General features: G+C 41.8%; 1 protein-coding gene across 6 annotated transcripts in view; it reads left to right on the top strand.

Moving 5' to 3' along the window:
- Positions 1-8,882: 8,882 nt before the first annotated feature.
- Positions 8,883-26,901, top strand: part of LOC126281295 (probable protein phosphatase 2C T23F11.1) — a 56,031-nt gene continuing 38,012 nt past the window's right edge. The window contains exons 1-3 of one of the 6 annotated variants that reach the window (XM_049980124.1): positions 8,883-9,179; positions 9,358-9,400; positions 9,565-9,804. In XM_049980124.1, coding sequence (XP_049836081.1) covers positions 9,618-9,804 — 187 coding nt within the window. In that variant the 5' untranslated portion in view covers positions 8,883-9,179; positions 9,358-9,400; positions 9,565-9,617. Of the gene's footprint in view, positions 9,180-9,277; positions 9,401-9,564; positions 9,805-26,901 lie in introns of all 6 variants that reach the window. The other 5 variants (XM_049980123.1, XM_049980127.1, XM_049980126.1 and 2 more) reach the window with 5 other exon arrangements.

Below are 26,901 nucleotides of genomic sequence, written 5' to 3'. Positions count from 1 at the left end.
CTCACAAGGAGTAGCAACGGCCGGCTAAGAAAATGAAGTCAACAGCACTCAACCGAGTAGTCAATTCTGGCCACTATTTACAGCACAAGCAACGCCCTCACCCTCTTGCTTGTTCCACGAAGCCAGCCACCACAGATCCCAGTGCCAGGAGACATGCAGGAAGCGAAATACGCCAACGGCTTCCCAGTAACGTGACTGCTCCCAAGCTGGTGATATTTGCTACGGCGCCATCACCTGGCTAAACAGCCCCTTTTAGATGTGCTCCTCCTGCTGCCTCGTACGGCGCCTGTACTGTCCGCCAGACTTCCCAAACGACGTTACTGCTAGGCGTGCCAAAGCAAAATTCTTGCTACTTGCTAGACCTTACCCCTCGCTCCTCTATCGTCCTGGTAGGTGGCGCCACCGAGCGCTCTGGACACACCACCAGAAAGATGACCCATACAGGCGGCGGGAATATCGCTGATCGGGCCACACGGTTCGATGCCTTACAGATAATTACCCATGTTGGTAATATTAATGTTATCAAAACTGCTTATTTTGCCTATTTTCACTCTAACATGACATGTGGTATAATATTTTTGCGGTAATCAACCTTTAGCCAGAATATTCTTTATTGCTCAAAAGAGAGCGGTTAGAATTATGAATAGGTTCATCCAAGATATTCTTGCATAAACCTGTTCCATTAACCACCACATCTCAATATTTATTTTCTTTGATGTGTTGAACAGTAGTAGTAAGTGCAAGAACATGGTTTTGTTAAGATTTGACAGAGACAGTTACGTGGGGTGCAACTACCAGCTATCCGATTGTGTCATAAATGAATGTCAACATGAGAAGCGCAAAGTACAACCTGGAAGCCCATTTCATCAGACTTTATGAGATCGAAGCCAAGAGAAACTGATTCAGCACGTTGACAACAGTGCAGTTCAAAAGGAACATGCTACTGTAATAAGGCTAAATGTAGTTATTTCACTAACAGACATCATAAGAATGCCTTTCAAGCTGCAAGCTTCGTATAAAGAAACACAATGAAACCCTGTTTAACACTAGAGCAGCCAAGAGCGCTGACAAGCTCAGAAAACGAGAACACATTCGTCACCAGTGATGACACGATCCCCCCCCCCCCACGCTGGTGACTGAATATGCTCTCGTTTTCTGAGACTGGGGGAGGGGGGGCATCGCTTGCTATATAACCTCCATCCTCCTGATGCTCATACTCACAGTTACGGCATCCCATCTTCATTACGGATGCCGATGAAAGACCAGCTCTATTATGTTGCAGGATGCTCTAGTGAATTCAACAAGTGTCTACAGGCTATCCATCAACTTGGAATACACTGCTATAGTGCCACAGCTGACTGACCATGGAGGGGACGTCTGATATGCGATTCACAGTCCTACCAGTCAGAACAGTCACTATTTGGGGATGGTGGCCAGGCCAATCTTCTGTGGATGAAGAACTGATCTACCATCTGCAAGCTGTTCAACTTAGTCGCTGGATGCCTGTGTCACCGCTGCTGTGGCAGTACAAGTACCGCCATACCAACTGTATGCTGAGACCACCACACAGGTTGTCCATTGTGTTTGCTACTGGATCTTCCACCTACATGCCATCTTCACATCTGACAACAGGGACATGCAAATTTCTAAAAAAAAAAAGGCTCTCAGCACTATGGAACTTAACATCTGAGGTCATCAGTCCCCTAGAATTAGAACTACTTAAACCTAACTAACCTAAGGACATCACACACATCCATGTCCGAGGCAGGATTCGAACCTGCGACCATAGCAGTAGCGCGGTTCCAGACTGAAGCGCCTAGAATCGCTCGGCCGACGCAAATTTCTCAGCCCGAGCTTAAGTGCAACTTCACTCATCGAGAGTGCTTAGGCTCTGACAGATATCCAAAGCCACGCCAGGCTGCAGGGACGCATGGCTGCTGCACCCTCCTGTGATGGGGCTGCAGCACTGATCACAGGTAATGTCAGGACCTGTGTTCAGCAAGTTCCTCACTGGCACTGATGTGCCACATCGAGGTTTCAAGCAGTGTAGACTCAACACGGTCGCTGCTAGACAGCGCTGGGAAGAAGATGGAAGGGTTGTAAAACTCTCGCGAGTAAATGATTGCTAATTGAACGATGTTTTGTTGGCGCACCAGCGCTCTACAGGAGCGCTCATCGCCGCTCTTCACTTGACCTCCTGAAAACAATGCGACAATAGCAATGGTCGTAACACTGGTGTCGGAAAGTGGCTTTCTGATGCCCTGACACGAAACATTAATGTCAAGAAGTGGAGCTGCCACATAAAATTAGCATCAGCACGCAAAACATTCTCGTTAGAAAGTGGTTCTCACATGTTGTGTCATGTGGGAAGAATTTGAAACCCTACATGGTGAGAGTCTGAGGTACTAGTGTCAGCTCTGGCTGCTATGTACAAGCAGCACCTGTACATCATCAACCATCGGTATCTATCCCAATGTGGTGTGGTGAGTAACCAATTTTTATTGATCAGTTTACTGTTTCTTTTGTTTTGCGGCCATGTTGAGTCAGAAGGATCGCACAGTAATTTGAAAGCGACATTGTATAGCCCACATTAGCCTGCAGACCTATCACAGTTCAGAGGTAACTGTAGGGAAGAATACTGATACCTGACTAGGTGCCAGTTTTGTAACTTTATCAGGACACGAATTAGTGTTGTGAAGCAGTGTCAGTAATGTGAGAAACCTGTAGATGATTAGGCCATGAAGCATGCCAGTGTAATGAGTCTCGTTGGGCTACTATACATAAGATTAGATTAGATTAGTACTTGTTCCATAGATCATGAAAACGACACTTCATAATGACGTGGAACGTGTCAGGTTAATAAAAGGTGTCTATGCAAGATATTACAGTACACAAAATATTACATCACACTTAGTATTTTTAATTTTTTGTGGGATTAGGGAAATTACTGACTTACTGTATCTAAAAATTCATCTAATGAGTAGAAGGAGTTGCCATCAAGAAATTCTTTTAATTTCCTTTTAAACGCTATATGGCGATCTGTCAGACTTTTGATGCTATTAGGTAAGTAACCAAAGATTTCTGTGGCAGCATAGTTTACCCTCTTTCTGAGCCAAATTTGGATTTAACCTTGCTTAGTGAAGATCATCCTTTCTCCTAGTGTTGTAGCCATGTACACTGCTATTGGTTTTGAATTCGTTCAGATTGTTAATAACAAATTTCACAAGTGAAATTATATATTGTGAGGCTACAGTGAAGATCTCTAGCTCTTTAAATAAGTGTCTGCAGGATGATCTTGTATGAGTTCCAGCAATTATTCTGATTACACGCTTTTGTGCAATGAACACTCTTTTACTCAATAATGAGTTACCCCAGAATATGATGCCATACAAAAGCAGACAATGAAAATAGTCATGGTAAGTTAATTTACTGTGATGTATATCACCAAAATTTGCAATGACCCTAATAGCATAAGTAGCTAAACTCAAACGTTTCAGCAGATCTTCAGTATGCTTTCCAGTTCAACCTCTCATCAATACATACACCTAGAAATTTTGAATATTCTACCTTAGCTACTGATTTCTGATCGAAGTCTATATTTATTAATGGTGTCATTCCATTTCCTGCGTGGAACTGTATGTACCGTGTTTTGTCAGAGTTTAATGAGAGCCCACTTGCAAAGAACCACTTAACGATTTTCTAAAAAACATTGTTACAATTTCACCAGTTAATTCTTGTCTGTTGGGTGTGATAGCTATACTTGTATCATTGGCAAAAAGTACCAGCTTTGCATCTTCGTGAATATAGAATGGCAAGTCATTAATATATATATTAAGAACAGCAGAGGACCCAAGTCCGAACCTTGCAGCACCCCATCCTTGATTGTTCTGCAGTTTGAGAAATCACCACATTTTTGCATATTATGTGAACTGCTTATTTCAACTTTCTGCACTCTTCCAGTTAGGTATGATTTAAACCATTTGAGCTCCCTCCCACTCATACCACAGTACTTGAGCTTATCTAGAAGTATTCCATGATTTACCCAATCAAAAGCCTTTGAGAGATCACAGAAAATCCAAATGAGTGACTTCTGGTTACTTAAAGCATTTAATATTTCATTAGTGAAAGAAATATTAGTACTGTTATTTTTTGCTTATTTATATTGCGTTGGTATAAACGGATTCCACTGGTTCTTAAGTGTAGTTCAAAATGGAAGTTACACAATGACCAGAAACATGTTGAGTAACTTTGAGTGAAATCGTTAATGTTTTCAAGACTCAGGTAGCTGCATTGATCTGGGATAAGACAGAACGAAACCAGGCTAGTAAAAAAATGCAAAGGAAATTAAAAGCATTACATGCAGCACCTGGGCTGATTCAAGAACAAGAAGGGGATACGAAGATCGCGTTTAACGTGCTTATTCCATCTATTGATCCTATGGCAGCTAGTCTTATTACACCTTTTTTCTGGAAAAACGTCTGAGAATGTGTTATCTTTTATAGACAATGTTGAGGAAGCAGCTCGGTTAGAGAATTTTCCAAATGCATATGTCTTTAAATGACTCAGTTATATTTAACAGGTGATGCTGAAACTTACGTCACACACCATGAAAACTTTAGTGAGGCAAAAACGCTTAAGCAGCTGGCTGAAGCACTAACCAAACGCTATCATAAGCAAAACAGTGCTAAATTTTTCAGAGAAAACCTCACAAGCTTAATGCAGCAACATACTGAATCAGTACAAACATTCTCTGACAGGATTGGTAAGCTGAAAATGCATACTTACCAGTTAACACAGAATGCAGAGGCGCATGGAATCCTTTTATGGGAAGCTGAGAATACGGCCTTGGGCGTATTTGTGAGAGGTATTTCAGCGGATATGTCGCGAAGGGTAAGAATGAAGAATCCTAGTCATTTCCTTAGCTATCATAATTGCCACACAGTTAGAGAAAGGAGATTTTGCGACTTGGAAACTAAGTGGCCGATGTGTTTTCTCCTCTAATGACAGATGCTAGAGATGTGGACAAATGGGCCATGTGCAATGTCGCAAGCCACAGTACTTTAAAGTGGTGAGGTTGGACTTTAGGTGTGTGATTTAGGTGCAGTAATATCTACGCTATTGGGTGACAATGGTTGTTGTTTTGAAGCTGTGGAGCCTTTGCCAGCTGTACAGTGAAGTACATGTGCCACTGATCTTTACATGATGGAGAGTGGAACTGCAGACAGTGACTTCAAGGCAGATACTATGAAAAACGACCAGAAACATATTGATGATGTTATTTGTAATGCGAATGTTGTGGATAATGAAGAAGTACAGGCGCATTTATTTCTGAAGGACTCAGGTGTCATCCCCTGAGGTGGTGTCGCTCTTTCCGAAGAGGGAATGGAAGGAGAAAAGAAAGAGAAAAACATCTTGTGAGACTAATGAGAGAGCTGAAAAGACTGAAACCTTTCAGGAACGTGTGTCTCAAGAGCAGAATAAATTTAATGATACTTACAATGTTATAGGTAATGAATGTGAGAGAAAACATTGTGTAGTTTTTCGTAAAAGCACAGTCGAAATGGAGAGACATTCCTTCAGCAGAAGGGGACAGTTGCAAGTGAGACAATGTGGCAAGTATCTATTAACACGAAAGTAGAACCACTTAAACTGCATACTGCATCACCAAAATTACATGCACATGATAAAGTGTTGAGGAGCACAAGGAACATGGTTTTAAAAAGGCAGGGTTTTACAAACCATGGGACTGGAAAGAGTAGTCAATCTTTAAGTAACTTTTGGGCAAACGTAGTTTTAAGACTGTGTATTTTGAACAAATGCAAGGGAAAGATTTGTTTCAAATACAAAATTCCAGATGATGTAGCGAAACAGCGAGTTAAAAAACCATATGACAGGCAAAGAAAGAAGCCACAGGGAATGTCCTAAGTGGAGTTAAAAAGTAGTGGCATGGTAACAGATGGAATAGTTTTCAATATGGCTGGAACAACTTTTCGCTTACCAGCAATAGTTACAGGTACAACATTAATGTTTTGGCCAGAGAAGCTATTAGCGATACTGCCAGTCCAAAATCTAACTTTTTAAATTGTACCTTAAATTCGGATAGCGTTTGCTCAGTAAAACAATTCACAGATCCAAGAAGGGGCGGAGTTCTGCAGAATATGTTTCAACACATCCAACATAACTGTGAGAAGCACCGCAATCAGCTCATAATTATAAGCATTTCAGCTACAAGTACTACAGTGATTCTGGTCGTCATTTGTGTGTTTTACGTTTGCTGAAAGAGAAAAGTATACAACACTCAGAATTACATGTGTGCGAGATACCTATTGCTAGATTTGGCAGTATGATTGGAAATCCTATGGAGTAGTTAGAAGCAATCATTAGCCTAAGCACCAGGAATTATGAGTAAGGAATTTGGTAGGAGTTAGTACAATATTTTAAGGGGCTTAAGAATTGTGAGATTGACTTTGATTTTTATACAAGCATATTCCGTGGAGGATGCATAATAAGACTTGTAGACTAGTAGGATGGAGAGCAAATTCTGTGCAGATTTTATAAAGAATGTCGGAATGTCGCACAGTAGAATAGTAAGAAAATGTAGGAATAAAATTGTGTTTAGAGCCGACAGAGTCATCTAAGTGGAGTGCATCTGCCAAGTATGCAGTGGTGTTGTAACCAAATATCAGCATGGAAAGCCTGAAGTACAAACAAGCTGAGAACCCATTCCACAGAATTTGCGAGAGCAAAGCCAAGAACAACTGACTCAGCACTTCGAGAACAGTGCAGAACAGACAGATAGTGCTACTATAACGAAGCTAAATTTAATAACTTCACTAGAGATGCCATAAGAACGCTTTTCAGGTTGCAAACTTCGTATAAGGGAATACTCTAAAACTCTTAACTTAAGCACTAGAGGAGTCAAGAATACTGACAGGATCAGAAACCGAAAGCACATTCGGTCACCAGTGTGTGAGTGGTAGGGTCACCCTCCTCAAGCTCATTCTCAGAGTGAGGCTGTACCATCAGTGTTACAAATTCCGATAAAAGACCAGTTCTATTTGGTTGCAGGATGATCTGGCGAATTCCACAAACGTCAACACGCTGCTGCCAACTTGGAGTCGACTGTTACAAGTGTGGCCTTCTGATCAGCAAGCGGCAGTCTTGTCAATCATAATTGTGACTGACTGAGGATGGGGTTCGGTACGATCTTTCATGAAAGAAGAACCCTGTAAGCTGTTCAACTTAGGCTCTGGGCTCCTGTATCGTTACTACTGGGGTAGTACAAGCAATGCCTTATCATCTGTATGCTATGACTGCCACTTGGGGGGAGTGCTGAGACTCTGATGGATGTCCACAGCCATGGCAAGTTGCAGGCATGGATGGCCACCGCATCCTCCTGTGAATTGACTCGAACACTGGCCACAGCGAACAACAGCAAGTTCCTTGCTGCACACTGGTGTGCCACATCATGCTTTCAAGCAGTGCAGACTCAGCATGTACGCTGCTAGGCAGCACTAGGAGGAAGATCGTGTGATAGTAAAACTCACGTCAATAAATGAATGTTAGTTGAATGACATTTCATTTGCAGCCCAACACTCTACAGGGTCACTCAACCCCCTCTCTGCTTGACCTCATAATCCCAACTCACGCTGTAACACTAGTGTCAGGGAGTGGCCTTCTGATGCCCTGCTACATAATAGATGATATTTGTGTCTAATAACAATTCTCTTTTTAATCTAATACTGCATATCATGATGAAAATTCAAAGTTTAAAATTTTATCTACATATGGATCTAAACCATCTATGTCCTGTACAAAAAAATTTGGCCCTTTTGCCATCACGTTTTCAGTTCTCTTCCATGAGATATTAAAATGCACATTAATCAATCATCTGAATTTAAACATAAACTAAGGAAATACCTTGAGGATAAGTCATTCTACTCTCTTGATGAGTACATGAAGATTAATCAATTAAGGTTTTGTTAATTTTTATTTAATTCGAATTGATGTTTTGAGATTTTCTATTTATAACATGTTAGCCATAATTCTTCTTACTTGTTCAAGATGATCAATGTATAAATATTATTTTTTCTGTACTGTGATTTATTCTCAGTAATTTACGCCATGTTTACTTGAGCTATACCTTATTAATTTTACTTCAACTCTCTAGCTTACTCGTCAATTTGCTTAATTTTTGTTATTGTACGTTTCTTTATTGTATTTCTACAATAATGTAAAAAGATGGCTCTGAGCACTATGGGACTTAACTTCTGAGGTCATCAGTCCCCTATAACTTAGAACTACACACACATCCATGCCCAAGCCAGGATTCGAACCTGCGACAGTAGCGGTCGCACGGTTCCAGACTGTAGCGGCTAGAACCGCTCGGCCACACCAGGCGGCTAATAATGTAAACCTGACACGTTCCGCATCATTGTGTTTCATCGCAATACGGATCAAGGAGTTCTTTATAAATAAATAAAAATAAAGTATATTTTTAATTTACCACGAAATCAATGCACAGAAAAAAAGATGAAGAAGAACCAAAAAACATAAAATCCACTACTTAATATGAACGACGGTGGGGAAAAAGTTAACGTCAGATGTTAGCACACAACCCACTCAAAAATTTTCTTTACTACGAATTTTGACAGTGATGTGACGGTCCGTCGACGGCCTCTGTGAAGCCCATCATTTGAAATGCATTGTGGAATGTTTTGACGTGAAGTGGCGGCAAGTGTGAATTGACTTACATTGTGGAACACTTTGGTCTTCATGTTTTGAATAATGGATCCGTAACATTGATTTCCGCAACCAGTAAAAGACTATCCGCGTTCGACTTAACTGTTTTCGCCAAACCCCGCTGCAGATCTTTGATGGAATATCATGAATTATCTAATGGGATCAGACCACTATTCCATAGAATTACAGTCAGTTCAACATTATCATTTGACTCCCAATAATCCACCAAGAAACTTGTGGTGATGTAGCGGTACGCGCCGACAATCACTAACCGATTCGACTCGGTTGTGTTATAGAGATTGTAAATATCTATGGTTTATATATATCTTTGTGCGATAGACTCTAGTTTTATTTTTCCTACGCTTTTGCGTAGGAAGTGTATCACGAAAACAAGGGGTTTAGAAAGAAGAAATTATTGTCATATGTTTTTCAGTTAGGTATGGTAAAGGAAAATAATTCCATGTTATGAAGTAAAAAGTGTTGTAAGATGATATGCTAACGATTTCACTAAACCTGAACCCAACAATTACTCTAGCTTTCAGTGTGTGGAATGCTATATGTCCTCTCCGTTTCTTGAACTGAAATGTAAATTACATGTTACCTGCCGTCTTTCAGTGTATGAGATCACTTTGAATTATAGGAGAAGCATTATCCGAAGGTTAGTAACGGCGAAATTTGTACAGATGGTTTTTGATTAAGTGGAGAAAAAGCAGAAAATTAACGGTGATAGAATTGATAATTTCATATTGATACCCCGAGACATCCACCGTGTGGATTGCTCAGTTGTCTGAGAACGGGGGAACTGAAAATATTGTTTTACAGGTGGTGGGAGGTCCGGTAGCATTGGTGGCTGCCGGTACCGCCTTTAGGATAGGATGGGGCAGACACTTTCGGAGCCGGTGACAACCAAGGAGTCCTCGTGTTGTCAAAATTCTAAACTTAAGGTGGGCTCCAGCTGCATGCAAGGATGGCGAATCACCATGGAAGATGCTCACACGCAAATTCTGTCGTTACCCGATGATCCAGGAACTGCCTTTTTTGGTGTGTATGATGGACACGGAGGTAGGTTTTCCTGCAGTGTGAAAGTTAGCACATGCCTTGTGATGTTTATTGCGTAAGGAGAGGACTGGCATACATCGAAAGATTGCTGGTAACAATTGGAAGCCGTTCGCTACATTGTGTTCTTCAAAATCGAGTTGTTGTAAATTTGGTGCATTTATTATTGAGTGGCTTAGTTGGAGAAAACATTGGCTTAGTTTATTGTACCCTACTAGATATTTTGTACGCAGAACAAGATGAAACTGTTAGCAGCAAAGGCACTGTATAATCTACTGTACTTGGAGGATGACAATGACACTGCTACTAAGGGGGGGCAGTGTTTTTCTGTGTGCGTGGGGGGGGGGGGGGGGTGACTGCTGTATCATTCTTTGAGGGACGCATTTTGTTGCAGTTATGTTGATTCTACCTGGGTATGTATCATTAGTTCACGAAGGAATGATAATTAGCCTAAAATTCTATAGAGTACTTGAAATCATAGTACCATCGTCCCAGTAGTGTACATTTCTGCCGCAAATGATTGATTTTTTATGTTCTTGGTTTTTAAAGTGAGAGTTCTTTGATTTTGTAGAATTAATCTTTGCTGTGTAATGTTGGTCCTACAAAGAACTTTTGTTAATGTTACTGACTGCACCGGTCTTCTTTAATGTAATTTTTGGTAATGAAATTGCTCGATAGTTTAGTATGGTGTGCTAAACTCGGCTCGAAATCAATCATGGACATACGCATTTTGCAGAAATTACACTAACAACTTAGACGTGCAAGTATTGTTCAACCCAGCTCGTACCTTAAACCTGCCAGTGCCTCATCTAAGTTCCACGGGGGCTACTTTCTAATGGAAGGATTTCAGTTGGTCTTAAAAATGGTGCTTTAGGTGGCATTTGTCGCATACTTGAGCTAAAATGCTTTCCCTCCCTTCATAATATTTCGAGATATATTCCTTCATTTTGTTTGAAAGATAATAATTTTATGGCTGAAATTTTATCCTCGGTTTGGCATTGTGAGCTGCATTTTTTTTTAAATTGCTGATCAGTTTCTTTTAGTACATTCCCTGCAAAATCAAAACTTCAACTTCCAGTTTAACAGGTGTCATGAACACTTGGAAAGTTTGTTGAACTTCCATCCCATTATGGATAAGCTATAATCAGCACATGCTTCACTGTTCTGCAGCTGTAGTCAGAAGACATTTCATATAGTGTTGCCTCCAAAAAAAAAAAAAAAAAAAAAACTGGTTCTAACTTGTTAATTCATGTTTTTATTCTGTCACAATGGTCACATGTTTATGTGTGTGTGTGTGTGTGTGTGTGTGTGTGTGTGTGTGTGTGTGTGTGTGTGTGTCAGTTAAACTGAAGTGGTAGTTCTCGTTCTCAGAAAATGTAGTCCTGTATGGTATTCACTTAAATGAACATTTTGAAATTGACATTTTTTTTGATAATAATGTAGGCCTAATAACTAAATCAGTGGCTATAGCGTTCCCCCTCTGGTATCTGAGTGGTCAGCGCGACAGAATGTCAATCGTAAACATCTGGGTTAAATTCCTGGATGGGACTGGGTGTTGTGTTGTCCTAATCTTAATTTCATCCCCATCGACACACAAGTTGCCGAAGTGGCATCAAATTGAAAAACTTTCACCAGGCGAACGGTCTACCTGACAGGAGGCCCTAGTCACAAGACATTTACATTCAGCGGCTATAACAAAACAACATACAGTTTCAGAATTAATCAGAAAATGATTATCTTTCAAATAAAATAAAAGGTAATGAAACATAAACTGTTCTAGAGTAAAGCACTTCAATATTTTGCCTGTAAATACAAGTAAGAAATGTCAACTGACGTTCTATCTTTGGTGGTCTGTATTTCCGGTGAGGAAGTTTTTTCACATAGCGAAAAAAATATTGGTTTCTTAGTTTGCCCTCCATTTGAACATGTGTGTTGACTTAAGCAACACCGACAAGGGAGGTCCCCAAGGTTGGAATTAATTTTTTGAAACCACCAAGATGATGGTGTAAGTTAGTGTTCCTGATATCACATGCAGCAACTCTATTCTACGTTGTTAATGAACAACCGACAAAAAATAATTTTGTATGATCCACTAGTATTACTAATAGTATTAACTTCCAGAATGGTGTAGTATGTGGCAGTTAAGTTGTTTGGCTAAGTTGTGGCATTGAGACCACCTTGATGCTATCTATTTTTATATGCTTTCATTGAAGTGGTAATTTTTCAGATGGTTTTATATATATATCTCCTTTGCTGGTCTTAATATTAACTCTTTATTTACTCTCTCTGCCATTTTTTTGTTTTCATTTGGAATCATTGCCCATGTAATTTTAATTATTGTTATGTAAAGCTTATTTAATTTGATTTAACTTCTTATTCATAATTTTATATTTTCGTCCATGTTATTGCAGTATTTCCTCCTGTTACCCATTTTGCTTGAATGTGGTTTTATTTATAAAATTTTATTTTGTTCAAATTGTCAACTGCAGTCTTTTGTGTATGTTAAGAGAGGAATTTAGAAATTTGTGTTTTAAATATTTGTATGATGATTACCATCCAAAAAATGTCATTTTGTAGTGGAAAAACAGTTTTTGACACCATTGCATAGCCAATCATTCAATTTTGATTAACCAATAAGCAGGTATTTATAAATGTTTGTTGTGGCAAAATTTTTATATACCAGTATCAGACTACCTGCACAGTAGCACAACAGACTGTTCACAAAAAAAAACACATCTTGGTGAAATCTCTATCTATTCTATTGCCGAAACTGCGTACTTTTGGAATATGTAAGTATAAATACGTTATCCATTAGCTTCAGAGACACTGAAGATGGTGGGTGCTCGGTTTGCTGCTATTAGCCACTCACAGCGAGCACGGGACACATGATATACTCAACCAGTTACAGCGAGTACAGCAGACATGACCTAATCAGCCAATTACAACATGACTATATGCGTGCGCACACACAAATTAATATGCATACAGTATAGAAATAAACAGAGCTATGCCTTCACCTATAATTTTGTCACAGATATTGGTGCTTTTTTTATACAGGGACACAGTTAGGTTGGGATGTAATAGCACATCTTAAATTTCTGCTAGTAGAGCAATGACAGTACTATTCTTCGAGAAATATTTTGCTGTTTTATTCTGAATGTCACTGTTTCCATATCGCTATTTCCGAGGGTATCTAGGCTTTGGGTGTGATAGCGTACTTAAATTGGTGAGAGTGAAGCAGTGGCATTTGTGTTCATCGCAAATATTAGACTGTTCTAATAAGTCACAATTTCCAGGAGTTTAGTTCAGCTCCCCTACCCGCCCCCCCCCCCCCCCCCCTTTTGAGCATGATGTTATGCTGGGGCACAAGCCTGCAGCATGAATTGCCACAAAGAACCTGGTTGTGGTTACAGCCAGATCTATAGTGTAATCTAAGGTCTAGGTTAGGTTGGAAGGTAATAGTGTGGGTTGGAATTGGCGAAGCTAACAAATACAAAAGCGAAAAATCTTGTTCTGGTGACAGACTGAGGTGTAGCATAGCCTGAGGTGTAGGTTAGGCTGGAAGGCAACCGTTTGTGAGTTGACAAAGCCAGTAGATGTGAAAGCAAAAATCTGATTGTGATGACGGACTTATCTGTAGGTTGTGGTGCAGCAGTGAAATGTATAATCTTGCTTGTCACGAGGTTGCAATTTTTCCAAATATGCCACGACTTCCCAGAGCGTTTATAGGTGGAAATTAGGAGCATAGCTTCAATTGGGGGAGTAAACTATTTGTTGTAACCTAGTTTACAAACTTCCTATTTCATGGAACTGTCAGTTTTTAAGTCAGATGTGATATCACAATTCAACCAGCATGTCGGTATCATATTGAGCAGTGTGACATTTAAGAAATTTGAAGGTATCATTGCTTAGACATAGTTCAGCCTTAAACATGGAGAGTCACTGGTGTCTTCAAGGTGAAGTTTTATTTCTTTTAATGAGGTCACCTTTAGCCTGGGGTATGTAGACACTCAGAACATGCACCACTATGCATAAGAAAATCCCCATCCGCATTTTGAAGAGCTGTTCATAACATAAAGATTGGTGTTTGTTCCACACTGTTACACGATTCTTTCGCCAAACTGTTGTCTGTCCAGCTGCTGTGCGCCAAAATTATTTTATCCATATCTGGATCAACTCAGAAGATTGACTGTATGGATACAGTGCCCGCCTTGACAACGTTAATGCGAGTGCATGACATTTTATGTGAGGACAGTCTGCATAGGCAGTGAGGTCTCCTGGCCACCTCGATTACCTGATCTCTCTTCCTGTGATTTTTGGTTGTGGAGCAAATTGATAGCTCGGGTGTTCTCAGATAATCCTCATGCAGTAAAAAACTACAGCTGAGTATTGAAAACGCTATTGCTCCTGTCCCTGAAGCAGAGATGCTACAAGTGTGCAACAGTACAGCATTGCATTGACATCAACAGTGGTCTTTACAATGTCCTCTGCGATGTTCATTAACAAAGGTCAGTCCTGTGTCAGTCTTATTGTAAATATTTTCCTAGTTATTTTGGTTGCCCAGTACATGTGCTGGCCTGTGGCCCCTTCTCAACACTTATTATTTTATACCGCGAATAATATAAATTTGAAATTTACAGGCGTCAGTGGGGGAGGGTTGTGTAACCAACTATGGAGCATGACACAGATGCATGTAATGGATGTAAATAATTCAGTGTTTGGCTCAACCTGGCCCGCCCCTTGTATCCTGTGTAACATGCCTCACCTGGCCACATACCACATGTACCTTCAAAATGAGGAGCTGAAGAAACAACAGCTGTTGGATGATGTCTTGCCCCCTACCACTCAGACTGCTGAAATGCCAATAAAAAAGTTATTTTAATTGAAATATAGCAATCCTGCATATTTCATCCCATCTTGAACCACATACCTTCCACATATCCCTGTGCACAAAATGCAACTGGCAGCACCATGGTTTTGTGTTCTGCCTTCTGTCAACAGTTCTGACCTTGCGATGATCTTTTTGTCTGCTTCAGCACTCACACCTTCTTTGTTAGAAAACTATTAATGTTTCTGTACTGGAGAATGTGTAGTACAATTAGTAGCATGTAGATGTCCCTAAAGGTAACATCAAAATGTTATCTAGTAACAGATTTTTCCAACTTTTGAATGAGAGATTGTCTTTGAATTAACACATTATGTTACTACTTCTTTGCAACAAAATAGCAGGTGACCTTCACTGAAGTTACAACTCAACAGTCACACAGAGTTGCGCTCACGCAACTGAACCTGTTACTGCGAAGTTACAAACGGGTGTTGTGTGTTTTTTGAATGCTCATTCTTTATTGTTCGAATCACTCTATTTGAACATACTATTGTAACATACCATGCAGATTTTAGTTACTCAAAAAGTTGCAGTTCACAGAGAAAATCCATAATTTTGTGCATTCATCTTTATAACTTGTCTGTGATTACATTATTATAGTCTATGCACAGGGTTAACTCATAGTTCTGCTCCCCCTGCAGGTCCGGGGGTTAGAATAGGCCGAAGTATTCCTGCCTGTCGTAAGAGGCAACTGAAAGGAGTCTCACATGTTTTCGACTTCATGTGATGGTTGCCTGTAGGACTTGACTTCCATCTTCTAAATTTTCCCAAAGAGCGAGCCAATTGGGGAAGGGCGCCTTACATGGTGCATTGCGTCCATCGTACATTGTGATCTTTAGCCCACTTTCTCATTGTTGCATTGCAATCTCGCTCATTCTCCATCTCCTGGGCGAGGATACCTTCCTGTGTGCGTTTTCCACCGTGCTCTATGCACTGCTGCTTTCTGTGCTGACAGTGACCATGGACTTCTTTGCACCTCATATCCAGCACGGTACCCAGTCTGTTGTGGTGGGGCCGCCATATACCCTGTTGGTTTTAGCCCCCTGGACACATAGGGATCGCTCTGCTTATGTCTGTGCTGGGAACTCCCCACATATGCCAATGGTAGACGCTCATCCCCCTGGGGCGTTGGGACTCTCGGGAAAGGCCATCGTGCCAGGTGACCTTTGCTGCGGCTGGGTGGTGCTTGTGGGGAGGGCCCCTAGTGGGAGTGGGTGGCATCAGGGCGGATGACACGCAATGAAGCGTAGTACATCATCTCTTGCTGGTGATACAAACACCAGCAGTCTCTAAGTGTTCACAGGCTCAGTTTAACACACAGAAGTATGACCCCAAATCGTTCCGCTTCCTGGCCACACCATTGAAGGAATGCCAGGCTTAGGATGGCAGCAAATATATTCTTCCCAGTACTTAGTATGTACACAGGCTGATGGGGAATCCTTTGTGTCCATGAAGCCTCAGTTCTTTTTAGAGCATTTAGAGGACAAGTTTGGGGATGTGGAGGGCCTGTTCAAAATGCGGTCTGGGTCAGTCTTGTTAACAACAGCCTCCTCTGCCTCCACAGGCATTACACACTTGTGACAAAATATGGGATGTTTCTGTTGCTTTCACACTCCATAAGAGCTTCAATGTGGTCCAGGGTATTATCTTCCACAGGGATCTTCTTCTACAGTCTGATGACAAGCTGCGCGCCAACTTAGAGCAACTAGGTGTCCATTTCATCTGGCGCATCCACCAGGATCCTGGGAATAATCAGGTTGCCACCAGTGCCTTCGTCTTGGCTTTCAAGGGTGCCACATTACTGCAGAAAGTGAAGGTGATAGTCTGCTGCCGTGATGACAAGCCATATATCCCTCCCCCCATGCGGCGCTTTATGTACTAGAAGTTCGGCCGTATGTCTTCCCGCAGTACTTCCAGCCTCATATGTCGAGATTGTGGTCATCCATCACATCCCAATACTCCATGTGTCCCATCTCCCATCTGTGTCATCTGCAGAGAGCGCCATTCCTCTTGCTCGCTGGACTGTAGGAGTCTACAGAAGGAAAGGAAAATAATGGAATAAAAGAGCATGGACCAACTGACCTACACTGAGGCTAAAAGGAAATTTGAAAGGCTCCATCCCATGTGCATGACATCTTGCACAGCCACTTTAACTACTGTTGCTCCTGCACCACCTACTTCGGGAGCAGCACTCCCTCAACCATAGAGTGCAATAGTCCCCACTTCTAAGCCAGAGAAGCGTAAGTCTTCTTCGGTTCCTCTTGCTCGGAAGGGGTCCCTTCAGTCACTGGGGTCCCTTCGGTTTCTCCCTTCCCAGGTTCCTACCAGTGGCAAAGCCGACACCCGCCAGTGGCTGTAGCAGCCACAGGTTGCTGGTCGTAGGGCTTAAAGGTCTTCCCGAGCCACTGAGACTGAATCAAAGAAGCCCTCCCAGCTAGAGGAACCCAAGGAACAGCGTGCGAAAACAAAAAGAAGACACCCCCCTTCCCCAAGAACAAGGAAATTGCGGTGGCACCCGCACCACCGCTACCTGCAAGCTCTGTCTGAGGATGAGGTGGTGATTCTGGCATCCGCTGAGGACCTAGATCTAGCTGGACCCTCAGGCACAATGGATATCGACTGCTCAGGCAAGGTCAGTGGCAGCAGGTGACCCTGTGGCGTAAACTGTCTCGTTGAATGTTCCATGCCTTCCTAGTCTCTTGTCATCCTCCAGTGGAATTGTGGATGTTTTTACCACCACCTGGCTGAGTTTCGGCAACTGTTAAGCTTTACACCTGCTTTCTGCATTGCCCTCCAGGAAACCTGGTTCCCGACAATGCAGGCCCTTGCCCTCTGCGGCTATAAGGTATATTACAGGAACTGTAGTGACTATATAATAAGAGTGTCAGGTGGAATTTGCGATTATGTCCTAAACTCAGTCTGTAGTGAAATGGTGCCACTTCAAATCCCTCTTGAAGCTTCGCTGTTAGGATAAGGACGATGCGGGAAATAACTGTCTGGAGTGTATATCTTCCTCCAGATGGTGCAGCACCCCTGAACACATTGGCTGCAGTGATTGCTCAACTCCTTAAACCCTTCCTACTTTTGGGAGATTTTAATGCTCATAATGCCTTGTGGGTGGCACCATGCTTACTAGCCGAGGCAGAGATGTCGAAACTTTATTGTCTCAGTTCGACCTCTGCCTCCTAAACACTGGGGCCGCCACACACTTCATCGTGGCTTATGGCTCAAGCTTTAGATGTCATACGTCACCTTCCCAAGTCTGGGCAAAGATCCAACATGTTTTCAGGTACCAGACCCCAACAAGTGTTCCTGGTGTTAACATAAATGGCGTGTTCTCTACTGGTGCAAATATAATTGCCAAGCACTTAACTGAGCACTATACTTGAGCCTCTGCGTCGGAGAATTACCCCCCAGCCTTTCGCAATCTCAAATGGCGGCTGGAAGGGAAAGTCCTCTCTTTCACTACACGCCTCAGTTAGTCCTAGAACGCCCCATTTACAGAGTGGAAGCTCATCAGTGCCCTCGCACATTGCCCCGACACAGCTCCTGGGCCATATTGGATCCACAGTCAGATGATTAAAAATCTCTCATACAACTACAAGCGACACCTCCTTGTCATCTTCAGCCGGATCTGGTGCAATGATGTCTTCCCATCGCAGTGGCGGGAGAGCACCATCATTCCGTGGCTCAAACCTGCTAATAACCTGCTTGCTGTGGATAGCTATCAGTCCATCAGGATTACCAACGTTCTTTGCAAGCTGCTGGAACGAATGGTGTGTCGGCGGTTGGGTTGGGTCCTGGAGTCATGTGGCCTACTGGCTCAACGTCGGGGAGGCTTCCACCAGGTTCGCTCTACCACTGATAATCTTGTCTCTCAAGACTGCCATCCGAACAGCCTTTTCCAGATGGCAACTCCTGGTTGCTGTCTCTTTTGATTTACGAAAAGCATATGACACCACCTAGCAACATCATATCCTTGCCACATTGAGTGGGGTCGCTGAGGCCCGCTCCCGATTTGTATCCAAAATTTCCTGTCACTCCCTACTTTCCATATCCAAGTTGGTGCCTTCCATAGTCCCCTCCCGGCCCTCAATAGCCAGCAGAGGAATGGGGTCCCGCAGCACTCTGTATTGAGTGTGTGTCTATTTTTATAACGGTCTAGCAGTAGCTGTAGGGCCAGCCGGCCCACCCTCTCTGTATGCAGACAACTACTGCATTTCATACTGCTCCACCAGTACTGGTGTTGCGGAGCGGCACTTACAGGGAGCCACCCACAAGGCATAGTCTTGGGCTCTAGCCCACAGTTTCCAGTTTTCAGCCTTCAAGAAATGTCTCATGCATTTCTGGCGGTGTCGTACCTTTCATCCGGAACCAGAACTTTACCTTAATGACGATCCTTTAACTGTTGTGGAGACATACTGATTCTTTGGTCTGGTTTTCAATGCTTGTTTGACTTGGCTTCCTCATCTTTGTCAGCTTTGATGGAAGCGATGGCAGCACCTCAATGCCCTCCGCTGCCTGAGCAACACGAGCTGGGGTGCAGATCGCTCCACGCTGCTGCAGCTCTACAGAGCCCTTGTTCAATCCCGCCTTGACTATGGGAGTGTGATTTATGGTTCAATGGTGCCCTCAGCATTGCGTTTGCTTGACCCATTACTCCATTGCGGAGTTCGACTAGTGACAGGAGGTTTTAGGATGAGTCAGGTGACCAGTGTGCCAAATCTCCCGATTTAAGAGGGAGACTCCCGATGTTTCCTTCTTCCTCCTGATCTCCCGACAGTGAAGACCAATCTCCTGATTTTCAGATTAGTTTCAATACTTTCCTTACTGCTTGAAAATCCTGCACTTTCGATATATTGGTGGATGACAAGGTATGGCTGCTATTTGTCTATGTTAACTTGTTAGATTGGTGTGGTGGCTGTCATGAGCGGCAGTAGGCGTAGCTCGCACTTCGTATCTACAAGGAAGTAAGGAACTTATCGTTGGCATTGTTCAGAGATAAATGAATATATTTCAACTAGTGCCAATTTCCTCTGCTTCTGGTAGCACCAGCACAATCGCAAAGTTATCGTGGACAAGGAGTAGTCTATAGTTGTTCCAAGCGAAGTGATTAGCTTTGCTGTGTCTAAAAGGCAGTGTTGCCAAGTTAGGGGATTTTCCCCTAAATTTAGGGGTGAATTAAGCTACCTAGGGGGAATTTAGAGAGGTAAATGTTTCAGGGGCGAAAATATGATAAATCTGCAAAGATGATGCTGGCTATTTTGTCAATTCCACATAGTAATGCGGAATGTGAGAGAATTTTTAGCACAGTTACAGAGACCAAAACTCAGTTCAGGTCCATGCTTTCAGAAACCGCTTTGGAGAAATTTTTGATTTTAAAATCAGTTCAGAAAGGCAAGTGCTTTGAGCAGAAATTTAGTTGAGTTTTTGAAGAAGGCTAAGTCAGCTACGGGTGTGCTGAATAAGTAACTATCGTAATCAGACAAATTCAGACTGATAAACTATTCAGATTATTTGCTAAGCCTAACATTTACATTTTGTATAAAATTGATTTAAATTTGGGTAAGATGTCTTACGGATATAAGATGCCATACAAATATGGGTTGCATTATGAAATGAAAAGGTGTGATTATTTAACAGTGATTTATTCATGCAAAAACTGTGCTAATGTCAAAACAGAAATCTAATATACGTTAATTTGTTTCCTTGGATCGTAATTTCGAACTGTAGTTCTCTCGAGAGTGCTTCATTTGAATGCGTGTGAACCTAAAGAAACCTGCAGAGCTCATCATTCATGTTGTTCAGCATGTTGAATGATAAATTATACAGTCCGAAGGCTCAGGTATGTCCATTATTTAGTATTTACATGTAAATAATAAAGCAAATGTAATTGAATTGTTACAGTTATTGAAGTATTGCAACTTTAATCATCAGGGATGTGTTGTAATTCACAATAGTACACCGCTAAAATTCTCCTGATTTTTCACTTTTGAAAGTTGGCATGTCTGACACTGGTAGAGGCTGGAGTCCCTCCATTGAAGATCTGATGTGCACAACTGCTCGCCGGTTGTGTTGCACACATTCATAGCTCTCATGAACATCCTATTTACCATCTTCTTTTCCCAACCACGGCAGTTCACCTCCCACATTGGCAGCCCAGGTCAAGGCTAACAGTTGCGGTTTGCGTGCGATTGCTTCTGTGTGAACTGGAGTCCTTGCCTTTACCACCTCTCCTCGAGGTCCATTTATGTAAATCTCCATGGGGTAACCCTAGGCCAAAGTTTCACCTGGACCTTTTGCATGGCCCTAAGGACCTCGTTAACCCTGCGGCTCTTCGCTGTCACTTCCTCTTGATGCTTGAAGTGTTCTGCAGCTCTGAAGTGGTTTACACCGACGGCTCGATGGCTGATGGTTGCATTGGCTTCACCTCCTTTCACGGCACCATATTGAACAGCATTCCTTACCAGATGGCTGCAGCGTTTTCACTGCAGAGCTGGCAGCCATATCTCGTGCTCCTGAGCACAACCACTCATGCCCAGGGGAGTTATTTCTTCTGTGTACTGACTCTTTGAGTAGCCCACAAGCTATCGACCAGTGCTACCCTCGTCATATTTTGGTAGCGACCATCCAGGAGTCCATCTATGCCCTGGAATGGACCAGTCGTTCAGTGGTGTTTGTCTGGACCACAGGACATGTCGACATCCCAAGCAATGAACTTGCTGGCAGGCTGGCCAAACAGGCTACGCAGAATCCACTTCTGGGGTTGGGCCTCTTTGAAACTGACCTGCATTCTGTCTTACACCACAAGGTTTTTTCTGCTTTGGAAGGTGGAGTGGCATAACAGTACGCTTAATAAACAGTGTGTCATTAAGGAGACTGTGAATGTGTGAAAGTGTTCCCTGCAGGCTTCTCGCAGGGAATCAGCTGTCCTTTGTTGACTCCACATAGGCCATATGTGGCTCTCACATGGTTCCCTCCTCCATCGTGAGGACCCACCTCTTGCTGGACTGCCCACTTTAAGCCGCTCTGCGGCGACCTTTTAACTTTTCCAGCACCATTCCTTCAGTATTGGGCGACAATGCTTCAACAGCAGCTTCAGTTTTACGTTTCATTCGTGAAGGTGGGTTTTGTCATTTGATCTGAGTTTTAACGCATGTCCTTTGTTCCTGTCTCTCCTGCACCCTAGTGCTTTTAGGGTGAAAGTTCTTATGTGTTGCAGAGTGGCTTGCTTCTCCTTTTTATTCTTGTTGTCAGCCTGCCACTGTAATCTGCTTTCTTGCTTTACTCTTCTCTATTTGTTTCTTGGGTGTGTCTGTTGTTTCCTTGTCCTCTCTTAGTCCCTTTAGCGTTTTTCTTCGTTCCTTTCGGTATTGTGCTGTACGTGTCTTGTGGACTTGTTTTATATGGACACAGGACTGATGACCATACAGTGTGGTCCCCTTCCCCCCACCCCCTCCTCTTAAACGAACCAACCATAGTCCTGCAAAGTTATTACTTCTATTCAGGTCTCCTAGCACATGCATATGTGTATTATGATGGCTGAGCTCCAAATCTCATCCAGATTCCCCAAAGTGAGCCTTGTAGCCCACAAAATATACATGAGTTTACTCTCTTCTGGTTGGCTGAGAAACATCATAGCCAGTGATTTGTCAGTATTAACTTCTTCTAGCATGAACCAGCCAAACTTAATATCTTTTTAAATCAGTTTATTACATGAGCAAACTAGAAAACATGCCAAGTATCAAAATGCTCCTCTTTACCAGACTGAATTATCTGGGTATGTTTCTTGTTTCCCCTGGTGAATGGAATCAATTTCATAGGAGTATAAGACTTATTTATTCTACACAGGTTCAATTCCGATACTACCATTTAATTATTTAATAGACATAATAACATTTATCTTATTACTTCTCATTCATGCCTTCATTCACACTAACAGATAAAAATGTTACATCAGCACTTATTAATAAAAGACATAATATTCACAGAAGATGATAAATTTTATTTTCAAAGTATATTGTTTTGACTAATTAGGATTTAACTATCTGTAGGATACTGACATCTCTCGACTGTGATTGTAACTATTAGCAACTTCCAGAGCACAGCAACACTTCCATTACAGTAGAACTGTCACTCTTCTCTGAGTGATCCTACTTGCTATCGTTAACTGCTATAGTTGTGAGGTAAAGGTGCTGGTCTCAAACTGACTCTGTTTGTCACTGGATGAGTGTTCCATCAACCACATTCCTATCATTTTTCGCTGCTGTAAGCAGTGTCCATTACACCACCAAAAGTGAAGTGCCTTAACCACAGGTCTAGGTGTGCCCTATCTTGCCTGCTTCAGTTTCATGAAATATCCGTGTGCTCTCCTGTGTAAATTTGTTGCAGATGCGAAGTGTGTGCAACACCAAGACCTAAACAAGTAAAGATCTGGGATTCTATCCACCATGTGGGGATTGAGTTGGGTCCATGTGTATCCACAGCACAAAATCCCTTCCCAATATCTATGCTGTGGTTGGTGAACTGCCGCTATCCATTGACAATTAGTCTTCATGATGTGGCAAGCATAAAGTTTCTTGTCTGGTTCTGTCACGGTCATCCATGTGATTGTTCAACACAGCATACATATGGCTTTTGCTGGAGTTAGTGGGTGTTCTTGAGATCAAGATAGAGCTTACTCCTGATTTTATTTATATAATAAATTTCCATAACATTTTAACATAAAAATGGTCAGCGTATACTACTTAATCTTTTCATGGTTCGATGTAACAGCGGCCACAAGATTTTCTTACTGAGCCTGGTGACAGTGTGCAAATCAGGGTACATGTATGGTGTCATGAGGACACTGGTGCAATTGAGACGTGTTCGTGTCACAAAATTCCTTATGTTCAGTTGTTCCCTGAGTGCACTAAGAACCATCCCATGCATGTGGCTGACAGAGAAATCTGTCAATTACATCTGCCTTCATCTACATCATCTAGGAAAGAAAGTGATATTTTGTTAGTTACCAAGCCCCCCTGTGTGATATCTACAGTGGCCGATTGTGATACCTACAGTGGCCGATTGTGAAATCCTGCTGCCCACCTCCCCTGTGTGTTACTAGCTCACTGCACGATTACATATCATTAGAAGGCTACATGGCTGAAAGTGAAGGAAAAGAAACTTTGCTCATTGAAACAAACTGCATTAGTATAGCTCCTTTCTGACACATAGATGGAAAGGAGTTTTTGTAACAGTTAGTGTTAATGCTCACTGCAATCATAGTAAAATTTACAGTTAGATGAGCAAGTCTGAATTTTTAAATATCTTGAGGAATTTGGTCTGATATGGCTGGTTATGGGTTTTGTGCAACTAGGGTTTCTCATTTGAGAGCTGGTCTAAGCTGTCAGTCCTCTACTCTACTACTGTAAGTTCTGGGCCCATAGCACACCACACTTGTGCTGGAAGAGATTACAAATGCATGGACATTCTAGATGCAACTTTTCCAGTTTATAGATACTTTTGTCAGTGACTTAGCGGTAGCAGTGTAACAGTCATCAACCAGACGATTGTTTCAAACATCACAGTGCTTTATCAGGCATGGTCCTGTTAGAGGTTGTATGCCGACCTTTGAACTGACTTAGCCAGCCAGCTATAGAGGGGCTTACAGTTAAACGTGGATTCTGCACTGCAGTGCAACTCAGCATTTTTCACATCAACAAACATTGCCAGTGAAAGAAGTGATAAAGGCCATGTGGGGTAGCCGTGCGGTCTTGCACCCCCAAGTCCTCCCCTTGTGTTGTGTGTGTGTGTGTGTGTGTGTGTGTGTTTTGTCCTTAGCATAAGTTAGTTTAAGTAAGATTAAGTAATGCTTAAGCCTAAGGAATGATGACATCAGCAGTTTGGTCCCATAGGAACTTACCACAAATTTCCAAAAAAGAAGTGATAAATGGCATAAAAACCAAAGGATTTACTGGGTATTGAACTGGAGACCTTTGGATTTGTAGTCTGATGCTTTACCACTAAGCCACACCTTTTAATAGTATGGGACTACAAAAGTAGAGTTGTTTTGATCTTCTGGGCGTGATGATTCTTTGAAGTGGTGGGCATTAAAATAACAGTGGCAGGAGTCTATGATGTTTTACTAGGCATTCTGTTATTGAGACTAGAATATTTAGAGAGGGAAGATGTATTTTTAATTGATGAAAGAACCTGTGATGATTCAGGTAATGATTCATTGTAAAATAACTGTTTGATTCAGTAGAACTTCCTTATTCATACTTATGCAAGCTGGCACTGCTTTTCAGATTTAACAGTTGTTGTATTTCAGCTGGTTAGTGTACACTTGCAACTGCTGGCTACAGTTTGCAACTCGCTTATCAAATCTGTAGACGGGTCTTGTCTATCCCGCTTCTATTGCTCGTCTAGCGTATCTAAAGTTGGTCATCTGATGACAACTTGATGATACTATGTGTGTGACCTAAGGCTGAAATAATATGATTGAAAAAGCAGTTGGTATTTTCCTTAGGTAGTGTGCCTAGTCTGTGAAATCGCTGTTTTTCCATTTACAAAATGGTACATTCTGGGTACACTGACAGTGATTGATTGGAAACAACCACCACAATTACCAGTTTTCAGGAATATTCAAATGTATGTGCACAATTGTCCAATATCGGTGAGGAGTGTTTTGTAGATACATTTAACATTTATTTGAGGTACTTTTAATGTGAAAGTTAAACTAATTAATATACAGACAATGTGATTGAACAGTGAAGTGTCAGGGCAAGCTGGAAAAAAGTAAGCCTCAATGTAGTGTTGGGGGTGTGCAGTAAAAGTCCATAAAATTAATCCCAATTGTTTACTGTCTTGCATATATGTATATTCTGTACCAAACCAAAATGAAATAGTTTTTGACCAATTCTGGTTCACCAGAAGTACTTCGGGGGACGTCTTCTATTCCATTCTCAGACATAAATGAAGAACTTAATATAGATTTTCTAGCTAACTTTTTCAACTGTGTGACAAATACACCCCCTAAAACTGGAAAATTAAGAAGGAAACCTGCACCCTTGCTAAGCGAAGATCAAAGACAGCTCATGAAAGTGAGAGGTTGCATATCGGCCATACAATTTGTGCTCTACCTCTGGAAATCTTATTGCTTACAAGCAGCAGCAGAACAGTCTGTCAAACTATGAGGAACACTAAACTCAGGCATGCTTATACACCAATCAACAATAGAAATAGATGAGCAGCCCTGTGGAAAAACCTCTGTGGCCTTGGTACAGGCAAAGTAAAAGCTGCAGCTGATTCCATTATCCCATCCAAAGAACTGGACCAATACTTCACATTATCTACAACCACAGTTAAAACTGCAGACAAAACAGAGGCTCTTTTACTACTTCATGGTGACAGACACTTTTCATGGTGGTAAATGACTGTAGCCACAAAAATTTCTGTCTACAACATGTTACTTGCAATATTGTCAAAAATGCTATCACGTGTGTCACTACTGAACATGGAGGTATCATGGTTCAAATGATGGACCTTATTATTGACCCACTACTGCCCACTATTATAGAGGTCTTCAACCACTCCTTAACCACAAGTGTTTTCTCTGAGAGCTGGAAATGGAACTAATTTAAGCCACTACATAAAAAGGACGTTGCCGCAGCACCCTCTGATTACTGACCCATTTGCATTCTTTCTACACTGTCCAAGGCCTTGGAATATACAGGGTGGTCAGAAACAATCTGAAAAGTTTGTAAGAGTGTTGCAGGGTAGGCTGTACTGACGATTAATTGTTAAGAAAAAATTAAATATATTGTGCCATTCCCAAGTTAATAAGCATTGAAATTGCCCAATCAGGCCATTGCATGCTCAAACTCAAGCAGGATGCAATTAATTTCAAATTTTCTCATGTTGTTCTTGATAGAGCACAAGACTGCTTAGCTTGTGGCTCTGAGTCGACCCTTAGTACCGCACCATATAAAATTTTTGTATGGCTCTGTTTGGTTTTAGGAAACCAAACGAAGAACATGTTTGGAGACATTGTCTCTTGCAGGTCGCTTGAATTTGTACACACAACAACCTGATTGGCTAAGTTTACTGCTAATTAACTCATAATCAGCACTACATATTGTATTTTTTATTAACAATTATTTCTCAGCACAATGTACCCTGCAACCCCTTACAAGCTTTTCAGACTGTTTCTGATCGCCCTGTATACTCTGACGAGC

Source organism: Schistocerca gregaria, chromosome 7 (assembly GCF_023897955.1).
Source record: "Schistocerca gregaria isolate iqSchGreg1 chromosome 7, iqSchGreg1.2, whole genome shotgun sequence".
Taxonomy (NCBI): domain Eukaryota; kingdom Metazoa; phylum Arthropoda; class Insecta; order Orthoptera; family Acrididae; genus Schistocerca; species Schistocerca gregaria.
This window is presented reverse-complemented; position numbering and strand designations above follow the sequence as displayed.